We start from the raw sequence: 13,338 nt of genomic DNA, 5'->3' as shown, positions 1-13,338 counted from the left end.
GGTCTCCCCATCCCGCTGTCTCCCTTTTCCCTCTTGCATTGCATAGCTCAATGTTGTGATTTAAAAAAAAAAAAAAAAAAAGAAGAAGCTATTTTCCCTGCTTGGTGTTCACGGGCATGTCATGTCACTAAAATGTTAGACGCAAAGCAAAGAAGTGCATGTTGCTGTAGCTTTGTCATGACACGTTGCCACTGCTAGGCAACCATCACTGCTGCTTCCGTGTCCATTTGGAACTTGTTTTGCCCTCGAGTACAGTTCACACAAAAATGTTCCATTGTTGCACAATTAGACATGCTGGTGATGGTGGTTGATGACTGATGGGTTGCATCGCAGACTCCGGACAACCACAACATTATGACCACTTGCACAATGCTGAATAATGATATCAAATACAAGAGCTGCATCAAATATTCCGTCTTTATGAAGATAATACAGGGAGGGCTCAAGATTCTGAACGCTGTGTAATGAACTAAAGTAGTTTGCGAAGTGGTGTTAGAATATGACGTCAGATGACATATGGCAACACACATTTATTTATGGCAATTATGATCTTACAATCGCATTGGCATAATAATGATCGACTTGGCCATGTACTGACTTGCATGCAAATTTGGGTTATGTCACTGCTGCTGTTGTTGTTTTTTTAGTCTATCGGAGAGACTCATTTCATATTGTTTATTATCATAAGAAAAGCTACAGTATATCTAATATTTGTATTCTGCCATTTACTAATTGAGATAAAATAGTCAAAATAATTGACTTAACTCATTGTGCAGTACAGTAAGTACTACACTACTGCAAACCTCAAACACAAAAATAAACATATTGTTAAATACATCTCTGGTCATGTCAATCAAACTGATTAGTATATTCATGAAAGTGATTATATTTGATACAGCTCTTGTAATAGATATCATATTATCTTAGTTTAGGTGGTTGGTGTATGTGTATTCTTGCCGCTTGTCTTTTTATTTAGTACTTTACACATAGACTACCAAGTTTTTTTCACATGCCACTTTCATGGGTCTTTTTCATGATGCTCAAATGTATAATTGTCTTTTTGTTTTGTGCTGTCCTGCAGCTCCTGATGAGAGTGAACATTTACAAATTGATGAGACTGAAAACGGTATATACGGTAGTACTGTTATAAGCCATCTGATGAATCAATTTCTTTTAGTCAGCTCTTGAATTTCTCATCACTATTTTTGCAATATGGAATACATCATTTAGAAAATGCAGGCTTATCACTGCTCTTCCATCACACGTTTTAACATCAGGACGATTACCAAGTTACCACATTAGAGCACAATGCTGTTTTGTGTATGAAACAGCAAATGGAAAGCATTGTGACTAAATGCCCCCTTCTATAATTTGACACTAACAAAAGTAACTCATTTTAACCTTCACAAACCTTTATTTCTGAAATAAAGCACTTGCACTCAAGAGGCACATAACACACTGCAATAACACTGAAGTCTTGTTATTTTAACTATCAAATGGTTTAGATTTTAGATTTTGAATGTAAGTTGTGTGATGCTTACACAGTGCTGTCTTTTGGTGAACAGGTATGAGCAGGAGGAGTCCACGTACACCACTGTCAGACCATCAGGGGAGCAACACCATCAATGAACAATGTCAACGGTAAGTCTGACAATGTATTATGTTCAGACTTTATCAATGTTTCTCAAGTCAGCACAATTTTTTTCTTTACAATAATATGTTGTATGTGCCCCAACTAGTCTAAATACATCCTATGGGTTTTTCTTTTTTTAAGACAAAAAAAGGTTGTGTTTTACCTTGACTAGTTTCGGCGACGACTGCCACCTTCCTGCTGCTGAGGAAGGCGGCAGTCGTCGTAGAAACAAGTCAAGTCAACAAGTATAAGATTTGTAGACAAGATGGATTTTTTTTTGTGCTAGTCTAAATACAGTATTCTGGTCAATATTGCATTTGTGGAATATGAGTTAAAAACAACAAAATTCACCTGTTTTTATCCATATCATTTTGTCACTTGCTGTTGACTGAAAATGACATAGTTGTTCATGGTTCAGGTAACAACCATTCATGGCTCAGCTTCAGAAAACAGGTGAGCCATGATTGGTCGTTACCTGACCCCTTTGCAACCGTGATGTCGTTTTCAGTCGCCAGCAAGTGACATGGCTGCCCCGTGAGTGGATAAAAACAGGTGGCTTTTGCTGCTCAACTCGTATTCACAAATACAATATTCATCTCAATGTTTACACAAGTGGGGCTGCATAAATCATAATTTTGTCAAGAAAATTTGTAGGTTGACTTCCAGTGTTTCCCACACCATATTAATACTTGGGTGCACCACCCAAGAAGTTTTCAAGAAAATCTATTAAAAATGTATTTAAAAAGAAAAAAAAACGTGTCGCGATTGGATATACCGCATGTAACGTTAGTTTGCCGTCACTCACTTGTGGATCGTGAGGCTAGAGGAGACGTAGTAAAAGGACTGAGACCCCCCCACCCCACCCAAGTAGAGTTCAAATCTGTGGGAAACACCGACTTCCTTCTTACGTTACAAAATGGTTAAATGCATTATTAATTATAGGATGGGCTTCATAAATATTTCTTCTACATATTTCACAGACATTGGTCTCCTTTCTGACTTTTATTTTTTATTTTTTATACTGCATATGATCACACTTGTGGGCATCGGAAGTGCTCTGTTACGATCTGTTATGATGAAGAGACCATTAACTGTGCTTTGGCCCCAGTGGCTGTCACACTGTCACACTGAGACCCTGAATCACCACTTCTCTAATTAGCTGTGGGCCATCAGATTAGCAGCTCACGGCTCATGACTGGTGGTAGGACGGAGCAACCCGCCCAAGCCTGCTTTTTTTAAACACAGTCAGGGGGTGTTAAGTCCCTTCTTAATTTGATTTGCAACCTCTGCCTACTCTTCTCTGTCTCCTTTTCTTGCACTCGCTTGCTCTCTTCTCTCCAAATTAATTGAACAGCTGCTTCCTCAGTGATGTAAAGTCACAGCTATGTATTGGTAAGAAATGTCTAGAGTGGGATAAATATTCAGTCCCGGCAGGGTGCTTGTCAGCTGGACTGCGTGCTGCACACTGCAGTGCTTTATGGGGCTCTTACAGAGACCACGGGGATCGACAAGTTAACACAAAGGCCATATTGTGCATCGCCCTTTACTCAAGCTGATGATCAACTGGGGAGAAATGTTAAGATTTTAGGCCAGAGGTGATCAGATGATTTGTGCGTATTCCTTATTAGCTATCGCAGTGTGTAGTTCTCCAGTTATACTTTAAAGAATGCAGACATTGCACAAGTTCTGTTAACGCAAAGTGATGCTTCTGGGTAGCATATCTGGCCATTTGAACGGTTCTTAAATATGAACATGTCGGCCGTTAGTTTGCATGTAATCAAATCACATCCACTCTTGCTCTGAGTTTGTGGATAAGGCAGGATAAATCGTTATGCCGATAGATAAGCATCTCTTCCATGGCCGGAAAGAACTGACACAAAGTATTAGATCATAATGTGTTTTATCGTCTTGTCTCAACACATTACTGTATTTTGTAACAAATATGGGAATGCAATGGGAAATAAATAAGTATCTCCGTTACTTGGTGTTTCACTCTCCGACTGCAAAAGAGTACATTGTATCAAACTCTACTTTTCCACAGCACAGCTGCTCCAACATGATATATTGTATGCATAATGTAGCTGAAAGATAAGCTGAAGCTACACAGTGCTTTTACAGTCTGTTGATTCAGAATGATAGAAATACAGATATTATATGTTTTGTTAGCACTCCCATCGTTAATTTCCCCTTCCTTTGACTCAGCTGAATTGTCTTGCTGGTGCTGTTACTACTTAAACTGACGTGATGCTTGGTTGTGTGTTTATATTATGTATTAGATTGGGCCTCATGTTTTGGTGAGTGAGTCCACTCTTATGCATGCATGTTTAATTTTGGGCGGGAAATTACACACTTTCTTTTGTATACCAGACAGAATCGCACTGATAAAAGTATTAACACAGAGGAAGAATAAATTGATTGATAAATGTAATAAAATGTTGTGTCTGCTTTACCATAGAGGTTCTCCGGGCCTTGCCTGGAACGGGCGTATGGGACGACAGAGCCGCTTATCATCCAGCAGCTCCACCACAGACGAAGATGGCATCTTTGTCAACTCTGCCAGCAGTAAGCTTCTGGAGCGAGCCCATGACATTCTTATGTGAGTGCTCTCTCCTTTTTGAGGATGAATTAAAGAAACAATATACTGTATATATTATTATCTGAACTGCTTAACCTCACGAGGGATAGTGCAGCACAATGGATGCGTCTCTGTCTCATTGTTACGAGGTTCAGGGTTCTCGGCTCTGGTCTTCCTGTGTCAAATTATTACGTTGGGGTTCTTCGGGGGGGGGGTTCTCAGCATTCCAAAAACATGCATTGTAGTTCAATTGAAGACTAAATTGTCCGAAGGTGTGAATTTCAAAGTGACTGTTATTTGTCTATATGTGCCCTGCGGTTGGCTGGTTATAATTTCAGGGTCTCCCCCACTTCTTACCCTAAGCCAGCTGAGCTCATAAATTCCTAAAATGTTACAATTTTAGGAATTTATAAACAAAACTTGATTTCAATTCAAATAACTCGAAGGACGGCACCTGATAGATTGCCACTTTGTCCTTTTACTTTTTACAAACAGGAGGAACAAAAACTACAAAGCCAAGCCACTTCTTCCAAAGGTAAACAGAAAAAAGGTTGATCTTTTTAATATCTATTTTTTTAAAACAGGTGATAGTATGGAGTGTTCATGTGTTCTGCTTTGATTGTCACTTGCAGCACTTATTGAATGTCAAGTCACTGAAGTACCTCAGCAACTTGACGCTTCATGACCGCATCACCAAGTCGCTGCTTCACCTTCACAAGAAGAAGAAACCACCCAGTATCAGTGCACAATTCCAGGTCAGACACACATACACACACAGTGCTTGAACAGCTACTATTAAAAGTGCAGTTTTGCAACACTGCAATGTCTCATTCATCTAACAATGAATATGACAAACACAAGGCATACCAGTTTAAGTAGGGTGTGGGAAATCCATTATGCCTTTCTCTCACACACACACCTTAAAATCTCAGATGAATGGCATCAAGGCAGATAATTTAGCACATTTTGACTGTTTCGCCTGCATTATGTAACCTTCCTACAACAGTGCAATGTTATTGAGTGCTTTGTGATGGCTTTGTGGTAACACTACAACAGTATTTCCAAATCGTTGTTTTTGTGACCACCTCACGTTTGATCTTCAGTTATTTTCAAACTGAGGCGTTTGTGCTGAGGAGTGTTGCTGCTGGCCACTGATGAATGAGCCATACATGTATGGTCCCTGATTCAGTTTCAATGCATCGAGCAATAGTTTGAATATGAAGCGTGATAAAAGTGAAAGTGGAAGCAGCAGCATCGTCACTCAGCAGCCACACCTTTGCTCAACGAGGTCATTTTGACTCCCACTGGGTGATAAAGGTGACTTATTACTTCTGTACCAGTGGTACCACCTATACTGTATTTCATGTTAGGTATAACATGGAATATAGGTGATTTATTACAGTCCTACTCTTAACTTAGAACATTTCAAGTTTATGAACGGGTGGCACACAATTAACATGCTTAGTTACCGCCATAGTTGCTTATTTTCCTTTGATTGTACTTTACATTTGTGCCTAGAACTCTTTTTCATCCTAATATTGAATGTAATTGTGACTGTAGGTTTTAGAATAGTTACTAGACAACAGCTGACTATCTTAGAGTCAAACTAACATGTTAAACAGTCTTAATTGATTGAATAAAATGTTTTCTTAATCTTGAAGAAACAGCAAAAATCCTTGACGCAGTCACTGTTGTGAAGTTTCACCGCATGTGCTGATATCCAGCAAGATATGTTGTGTAATCCATTTTGCGATGACAGTTCGACTCCTGAGTTTCTAAGTTTGACTTGATAGTTCATCTTGCTGGAAATATTTGGTCGAATGAGTGTTTGTAAAATGTCAGGGGATTCCGACTTTATAGAGTTTCCGCTGAACAGTCAAGAAAAGCAAGCACAAACTGCTATTTGCTGATTTATTTCCGTTTTCTTTGCGAGGGATGGTTGTTGGTAACGGTGCAATGAGAGATGCTGCCCTTGTGTGTGGATGACTTCACTTCCCACATCCTGTGTTGGACTGATTGCTTTAATCTCCCATGGAGGAGGCAGAGGCTGAATTCCTCTTGTAGCTGACACATGCGCGCGCGCACACACGCACACACAGATGAACATATGGCACATACGACGCAAACCACATCTTTATAAGAGATTGTTTATGATGGCGTCACTGTTATCTTGCAGAAAATTTTACTAGGCATTAGAAAAAAGTGTGATTCACAACTAACAAAGCCCACCCGGCAATGGAAGCACCAAACCGTTATTTAATTCAGTCTGTTTGTTTAATTTGATGTATTGTGTATGTGTCCTATTCTGCAGGCCTCTCTCAATAAGCTAATGGAGACCCTGGGTCAGTCTGAGCCTTATTTTGTCAAGTGCATCCGTTCCAATGCTGAGAAGGTAAAAAAAGCAAATGCAACTTGGACTGCGGCCACTTTGATTGTTTAGATTTTGCAAAGCATTTCCCCCCGTACCCCTTGAAGTACTCTCGAGCTGTTGATCATTTCCTGTTCTTCTCTGTTCACCGTCCACCGCCTGTTGCTCCCTCTTGTGTCATTTGCCACGTGTTTCCTTTGCTCAAACTTCCACTCTCTCTTTCGCAGCTGCCCTTGCGGTTTAATGACAACCTGGTGCTGAGGCAGCTGCGTTACACGGGTATGCTGGAGACTGTGCGAATCCGGCAATCAGGCTACAACATCAAGTACAGCTTTAAGGTAACATCACTGCAGCTACAACATGTGGATCCTCAGCTATTTGAACACTTTAAGTGGAACAGTTCAGTCCAGCTCACCACACTGTGGCTTGGGATGGGATGGCCCAGTGTTGGGGGGAAAAAAATATGCTCAAGGGCCATGTTGTATTTTTGAAACGAACTGCTGGGTCAGGTCATTCCTAAACCGATTTTTTTTTTTCAAGTGTACAATTTTAAATTCTAGTACTCAAATAATAGTTCGCTCTCATTTCTAATTGTACACGTAACCAATTATAAATAAATAAATACTAGTGCTGTCAGGTGATTAAAATGTTTAATCTAATTAATTACAGGATTTTTAATAAATTAATCTAATTAATCAATTTTAATCTCATATCTGATAGAGGTCCCCAAATAAATAATTTGAATTCCAGGATATTACAAAGTTGTAGTGCATGACTAATCAATTGAATACACCAAGAAGAGAAGAGTGCTTCATAAGCGCTTCATAAATGAAATTCAAAAGAAAATGTTTAGGCACATCAACAAACCAATTAGGCCATACATAATTGTAAAAGATAATCTAAACTTAAATTTTTTTCCCCAAAAATTTTAACAAACTTTAATCTAAACTTCCACAAGGTGCGGTCGGTGTATGGATGGCATGAGATGAACTGATAATAAATAGCTGTGGTGGGGTTTGAGCTAAACTAACAAACTGGTAATCAGGAGAAGTTAGAAAGAGAGGTTAACAAAAATCTAAAGCTACAATATCTGGGTCATAACAACTCAAACCCAAAAGAGTAACTGGGGCTACAGTATCAATTCCTCAAATCAAAAACCCACCCCAAGCTAGGTTACAGGATCTGCATGTGTCCTTGAGCCAGTTGCTCAAACAAGCTTGTTTACAGTGAGAGTCTTTTAAAGGATGTCAGGCTGTAGTTGTTTTTTTCTTTTAATACAAAAGATACAAATCACTGCGTTCTTGTTAATAATCTCGGCTTTGTTCTTTTTATAAATAAACTTGCGTTTAACCACTAGCACTACCAGAATTTTAAGACAGCTAGATCTCCCAGAGACGTCATTTTGAGCCTAATATGGTTATTACTCGCTGTTATAAGTAGCTAATAAAATCCCTCTCTTGCTTTTCTGAGGCGGACGGGTGGTGGACCTTTATTGATTTCGATTATCAGGCTTGTACTGCCAAAAACGTCATGACTCCATCACATCTAGCAGCCTTTTTTTTTTCTTTTTTTTTTACTACTAACCTTTACTATACCTTGAACTCATCGGTCTCATGGAGGTCTTTGGGTGGCCGTATCTCCCGAACCGTACGTCCTACCGGGGTACCTAAGGGCATCCCCAGACTTGTCTCGACGACAGCTTTCCAACAATGTTGGTGCCATCGCTCCATGACATTGCGTTCCGCCATGGTGATCTAGCTTGTAGCCTCCGTGATGAATTGCAGTTGCTGCTGTGGCAGCAACTACGGAAGCCCAGCGGCGCAACCCGCGGGTCCCGGCGAGGTGAAAGATGTACATTGAAAAGAATAGAACCTTCAAAATAACGGCTCTGGGACATATAGGTCCAAATAAGTTTGCCTCGCTCTCTTGGCTGTGCTGCACTCGCGTCTGTCTGCTGTTGTCAATGCTCATATTGGCTAGTAGTGCTACCCTGTCGTGGCGCGCCTCTGCCGCCTACGGGTACCTCGATGGGCTAAATTGCGCATTGACTTGCCACTCTCGATCAATTGCGTTATTTTCTTTAACGCACTAATTTGCGTGTAATTAATTCATCTAGATTAACGCGTTAAGGTGACATACTTACATAAATACATTTTAAATATGTATTTTTTATTTACAATAAATTAATTCACCAACTGTTTAATTACATAAATTAATTTAAAAAAGCGAATGCTTCTGCTGCTTAATAATGTAAATGCCCAGTTGATGGCAGTGATTAGAGAACGGTGGTGGCTGTATGTGACCTATAGCTCATACTTATATCATCACTAGTAAAGCCTAATCTGCCTTGCAGGGTATGTTGGTGGCTTGGTTGCTTTTTGATTTATGTGAACAGTGTGACGACTGAGTGGTGTGACCTGCCATTGAACGCAAAAGAGCAACGTGACACAATTAACGACACAAAGGATTTTGTGTTCTTTCTTTCGTCTTGGTTTGTGGCTGTTATGTTTCAAGAGGACAAGCTGTGTTTTGTTAAAGTGTTGTTAAATCTTTGTGAAAGCGCTGATTCTCTGAGTGCAAGTGTGACTAGTGGTGTATTTTAATGCACTCCATTGCATTACCCAAAATGCATTATATACAGTGAGCTGAACCAAACTGTGGAAACAAGGCTTTTAAAAAGTATATTCTCAGAAAGGCTGCTTGTCTCCCAAATCTCCAGCCACAGAAAACATTATTCATCTGTTTCCACGAGCTAAGTAGTGAACAATGTGACTAGTTTATGTTTAAAATTGATGGTTATCTGTGGTTTAGAATAGCTCTCCAAGAAGAAAACCCGCAATGAGCCAAAGTTTAGCCAGTAAACGGGGTGCATCTGTGTATCATATTAACATTTTTTTCCCTCTGTGCAAGCATGTGTTGGCCAGAACACAGATGTACCATCAATCTCCCTGTTCAAAATCCCCAAAGCTTGAAGGATATTTGACACTCAGTTTTCCACAAGTCTAGCTAGGGTGGTGAATTCTTATCCAAGAAATATTTTTTTGCTGATGTTGCTCAAATACAGTTCACTTTGTGCCATATAAATGTGTTAGAATGATGTCAGTCCAGCATGATGGTGTCCCATTGCAATCTTTCATCTGTTGCCATTTTGTGGTTTTGGATGTTAATTTGTGCCAAAGCTGTCATGACATGGCATGAAATTTGAGGCAAAGATTATAAGTCAGTGCAACAAAAGTATAGTGATATTTTTGCTCTTGTCAAAGTTTAGTTAGTGAAGTTTAATCTGTCTATATGACTGGAAATGCAATCACTGTTTGCTAATGAGTGGCATCAATCTAAATTTGGATATTTAAACATGATTGAGATTAGTTAGACAATAACTTCCTGTGCGGATGTATACAACAACAAGAAATGTGTTCATTTCAAAATATAAATCTAACTAATGGAGTGAGCCCTCCTTACGTAAACACTTTCAGGTGGCTGCAGTCCACTGGCATCTGTCAAAGCAGATTTTTGGAGTGAAATAGACAGGGCTAACCCACATTGTAGAAAGATGGCGTGCTCTTTCTTTGCTAATTTTGTGCACAACTTTACATTCACTAGACACTCAGGTGCACCTAACTTCAAACAGCGCTTCAAAAACAACAAGAAAAGTTGTTTCTCGTGACTTTTCAACAAGGGTGTGGTTCAGACAGTCTTGTCTGATCTGTTTTACACAATTAAGGCAAACATGCCTTGATTTGGCCAATCGGCAAACTAATTTGAGCTCGCAACGCAGAAAAATTAGTTTTTCAAATATCAACTCAACCTTCTGATAACCAAGGTATACAAAGGAGTGTCTTTAATCTTTCAACTTAACACACTGAAGAAATGTCTTCCATTATGATGTACTGCAGTTTAAAGCCAAACTGCGGATGACAATTTAATTCCGAGCTGAGCATATTGAATGTCATTAGACGTGATGTGGAGGCGGACCCAATTTAGTGGTCGGTGAATGTACACTACGTAATCACCGTGACATGAGGTGAGTGGGACTCATAATAGTACCCTATATGATGAGGTTACATAGATAACTTGAGCATCACTGTTCATCATTTGCCAGACATTTTTTCAAACATATTTAGCGCTGCGGTCAGCACTAATGACAAATATCCTTGGCATGATATCATTTTCACAGATTTGATTGTGTGCTGACTCTTTAGAAACAGAGCTTGTCCATTGTCCTCACCATTTTGCAACACTCCCATGCTTGTAATTGTATAAACACGGCATCGGTTTCCCCATCCACCCCCAAGAGCTCAGGATGCAGTGTATTGGAGCTACACAATGGGCCTCAGTTTGCAGAGTAGGACTTCAGCATATTTATATCATGATGTCTGAACGCCTGCAAAAATGAACAATGTTGACTTTCACCTGAAATGACGTGTTCTTTTGAAGCTTTTATTCAGTCTTGGGGTTTTTTTTAAGCCCAAGTGATGCTTTATTAAGTACACTTGTGTCTGTGATATATTATTTCAGCAAGGCCACAGGCTTGTATTGTTAAGTGTTTTATGCACACACACAAAAAACACTAACAATGCAGCTGTTTTTGTTTAATTAAGTAACATTAGCACCAGAACATGAGCTGATCTCTTTTTCTTTGTTCTTCTTGTGTGCCCTTAACAGGATTTTGTCCATCACTTCTCTGTGCTGCTCCCAGAGCGCATCAGTACCACCAGAGAGGACATCCAGCACTGGCTGGACAAGCTGGACCTGGAACCAGATGGGTATCAAGTTGGCAAGACCATGGTATAGTTTGACCATCCTCTTCTGTAACTCTCTTATATGGGGCTTCTTAGATGGCATATGTTATGATATGCCATTAATATTACACAGATGATGAAGCAATGGATGTTGTTCACAAGTACCAGCTAAATATGGTGACAGAATGCTATAAGGATAGTTTAACTCTATATAAACAGTTTATGTCAATCTTGATGTCATTAGATTGCTTTTTAGGATTATATATGCGTATGTACATTGCCATTACAGGAACAAGCAGATTTAGTCAAAGCACCTCAGCACATTGAATTATATGGACAAGAAGGAGGGATGCTGTGGGTCACAACTAATGAAACTTTTCTTAGTGTAAGGATGTAATGAATGAAGACAGTGCCCCGTATTTGGTGGGTGTGTGTCCATGGATGAGGGTCCATGTCTTCAGGATGCTGTCTATATAATTACAAGTTCATACCTGGCATTTTTGTGGCCATGTGTCAGAGATATCCGATGTTCGTGTGTGAGTGCTTGCTGTTCCCAGTACTAAAGGGGACTCTCCAAACTCTGCCTTTATTAACTTTGCGATGAGATAATGATGCTCCCTCCACTCAGGTGTTTCTTCGGGAGGCAGAGCGTCAGCAGCTGCAGGCCAAACTCCACCGTGAGGTTCTCAGGCTCATCGTCATGCTGCAACAACGATTCAGAGCCCGACTGGAGAGGAAGCAGTTTCTCAAAATGAGAGCAGCGGCAGTTTGCATTCAGGTACACTTCTTTCTGCGTCTGCTTAACTTTTATGAAGTAGATATTGCCTGTGTTCAAGTCATGTTTTTAGTTGGGAAGTGATTATGCATGACATGCTGACTTCTGTATATTTAGATAAAACCGTAGTTATTCAATTATATTTCCTGCCATCTACATGAGCCAAATTGTTTTTTTGTCTGCTGGATTTTTGTCATGAGAAATTATTATTTTAACATTTGCAGAGGACTTATTTTCAAATATTGGCAATAAAACACTCAATAGATGATAACACTACAAGGTTTGTTTGTTTTTTACTCAAAATAGTTTTTTTTTAACTAGTTATTTTCAAAACAGATTCAGTTTGGAATCTGTTGGTCTTGTACTGTTTCCAAACTAAAATGTTAGTAAGAGTATATAATCTCTCTGTTGACAATACTGTATAGTAATCACTTCTGACAATCTCGACATAATAAATGTGTTTTTGATTAATTCCAAAATGATTTTGTTTTTTGACCTTTTCACCCTCATCTTGTCTTCCTGTCAATTTCTGAAACTGCAACGAGTCATCAAAATATATTTTCAATATTTTAGTTTTTAGGCACCTGGGTTTTTCCATACATTGAAAATCCCTTTTTACCTGGTGCAATGATTACATTGTTTACCAATTACTCAGGTGGAATGAATTCCTGCGTAATAGCAGATTTTTGTCTAAGTTCATGAGCAACGATGTATTCCATGAAGCGATAATAACTAACATTAAATAATATTACCATTTTTTTTACTGACAGAAATGGTGGCGGTTGTACCGACCTATGGAAAGTGAGGAAGAGCAGATTGACCAGAATGCCCATGAGGCGTCAGCGTTGTGCCTGCAGACACATTGGCGGGGTTACCGTGAGCGTCAGCGGTTCATGTTGTGGAGAGAAGCTGCGCTGGTGCTTCAGAGGGCATGGCGCTTGTGGCTGTGTCGGCGCTGCACGGCAGTTCTGGTCATTCAGACGGCCTGGCGCTGTCATCAAGCCAGAGCGGCCTACCTGCGTGTCTATGCTGCTGCGGTGCACCTCCAGGCTTTAATCAGAGGCTACCTTGCTCGGGAACGGTAAGACATACAACAGATGGGAAACGCATTACATTTTTGTAGTTGTCACACCAATTCTGATTTATCTGCAGAGATCGATCATCACAACAGAGTTGAGAACATTTTGAACATGACATACAAGCCTCTCACTAGTGAAAACATTTAAAGATAGTTTGATTTGAATA

The 13,338-nt window shown here is 39.7% G+C and overlaps 1 protein-coding gene across 6 annotated transcripts in view; it reads left to right on the top strand.

Annotated features, from left to right (window-relative positions):
- The window catches only part of myo9aa (myosin IXAa), an 80,024-nt gene that overhangs the window by 53,585 nt on the left and 13,101 nt on the right, over nucleotides 1-13,338 (top strand). For 5 of the 6 annotated variants that reach the window (XM_086070714.1, XM_086070715.1, XM_086070719.1 and 2 more), the window contains 10 exons: nucleotides 1,082-1,126; nucleotides 1,566-1,641; nucleotides 4,089-4,229; nucleotides 4,704-4,758; nucleotides 4,841-4,963; nucleotides 6,520-6,600; nucleotides 6,804-6,914; nucleotides 11,242-11,364; nucleotides 11,947-12,096; nucleotides 12,864-13,174. In XM_086070714.1, coding sequence (XP_085926840.1) covers nucleotides 1,082-1,126; nucleotides 1,566-1,641; nucleotides 4,089-4,229; nucleotides 4,704-4,758; nucleotides 4,841-4,963; nucleotides 6,520-6,600; nucleotides 6,804-6,914; nucleotides 11,242-11,364; nucleotides 11,947-12,096; nucleotides 12,864-13,174 — 1,216 coding nt within the window. The remainder of the gene's footprint in view (nucleotides 1-1,081; nucleotides 1,127-1,565; nucleotides 1,642-4,088; nucleotides 4,230-4,703; nucleotides 4,759-4,840; nucleotides 4,964-6,519; nucleotides 6,601-6,803; nucleotides 6,915-11,241; nucleotides 11,365-11,946; nucleotides 12,097-12,863; nucleotides 13,175-13,338) is intronic. The other variant, XM_086070717.1, reaches the window with a different exon arrangement.

The sequence above is a fragment of the Leptonotus elevatus genome, chromosome 3, assembly GCF_054856555.1.
Source record: "Leptonotus elevatus isolate MCC_2025b chromosome 3, RoL_Lele_1.0, whole genome shotgun sequence".
Taxonomy (NCBI): domain Eukaryota; kingdom Metazoa; phylum Chordata; class Actinopteri; order Syngnathiformes; family Syngnathidae; genus Leptonotus; species Leptonotus elevatus.
This window is presented reverse-complemented; position numbering and strand designations above follow the sequence as displayed.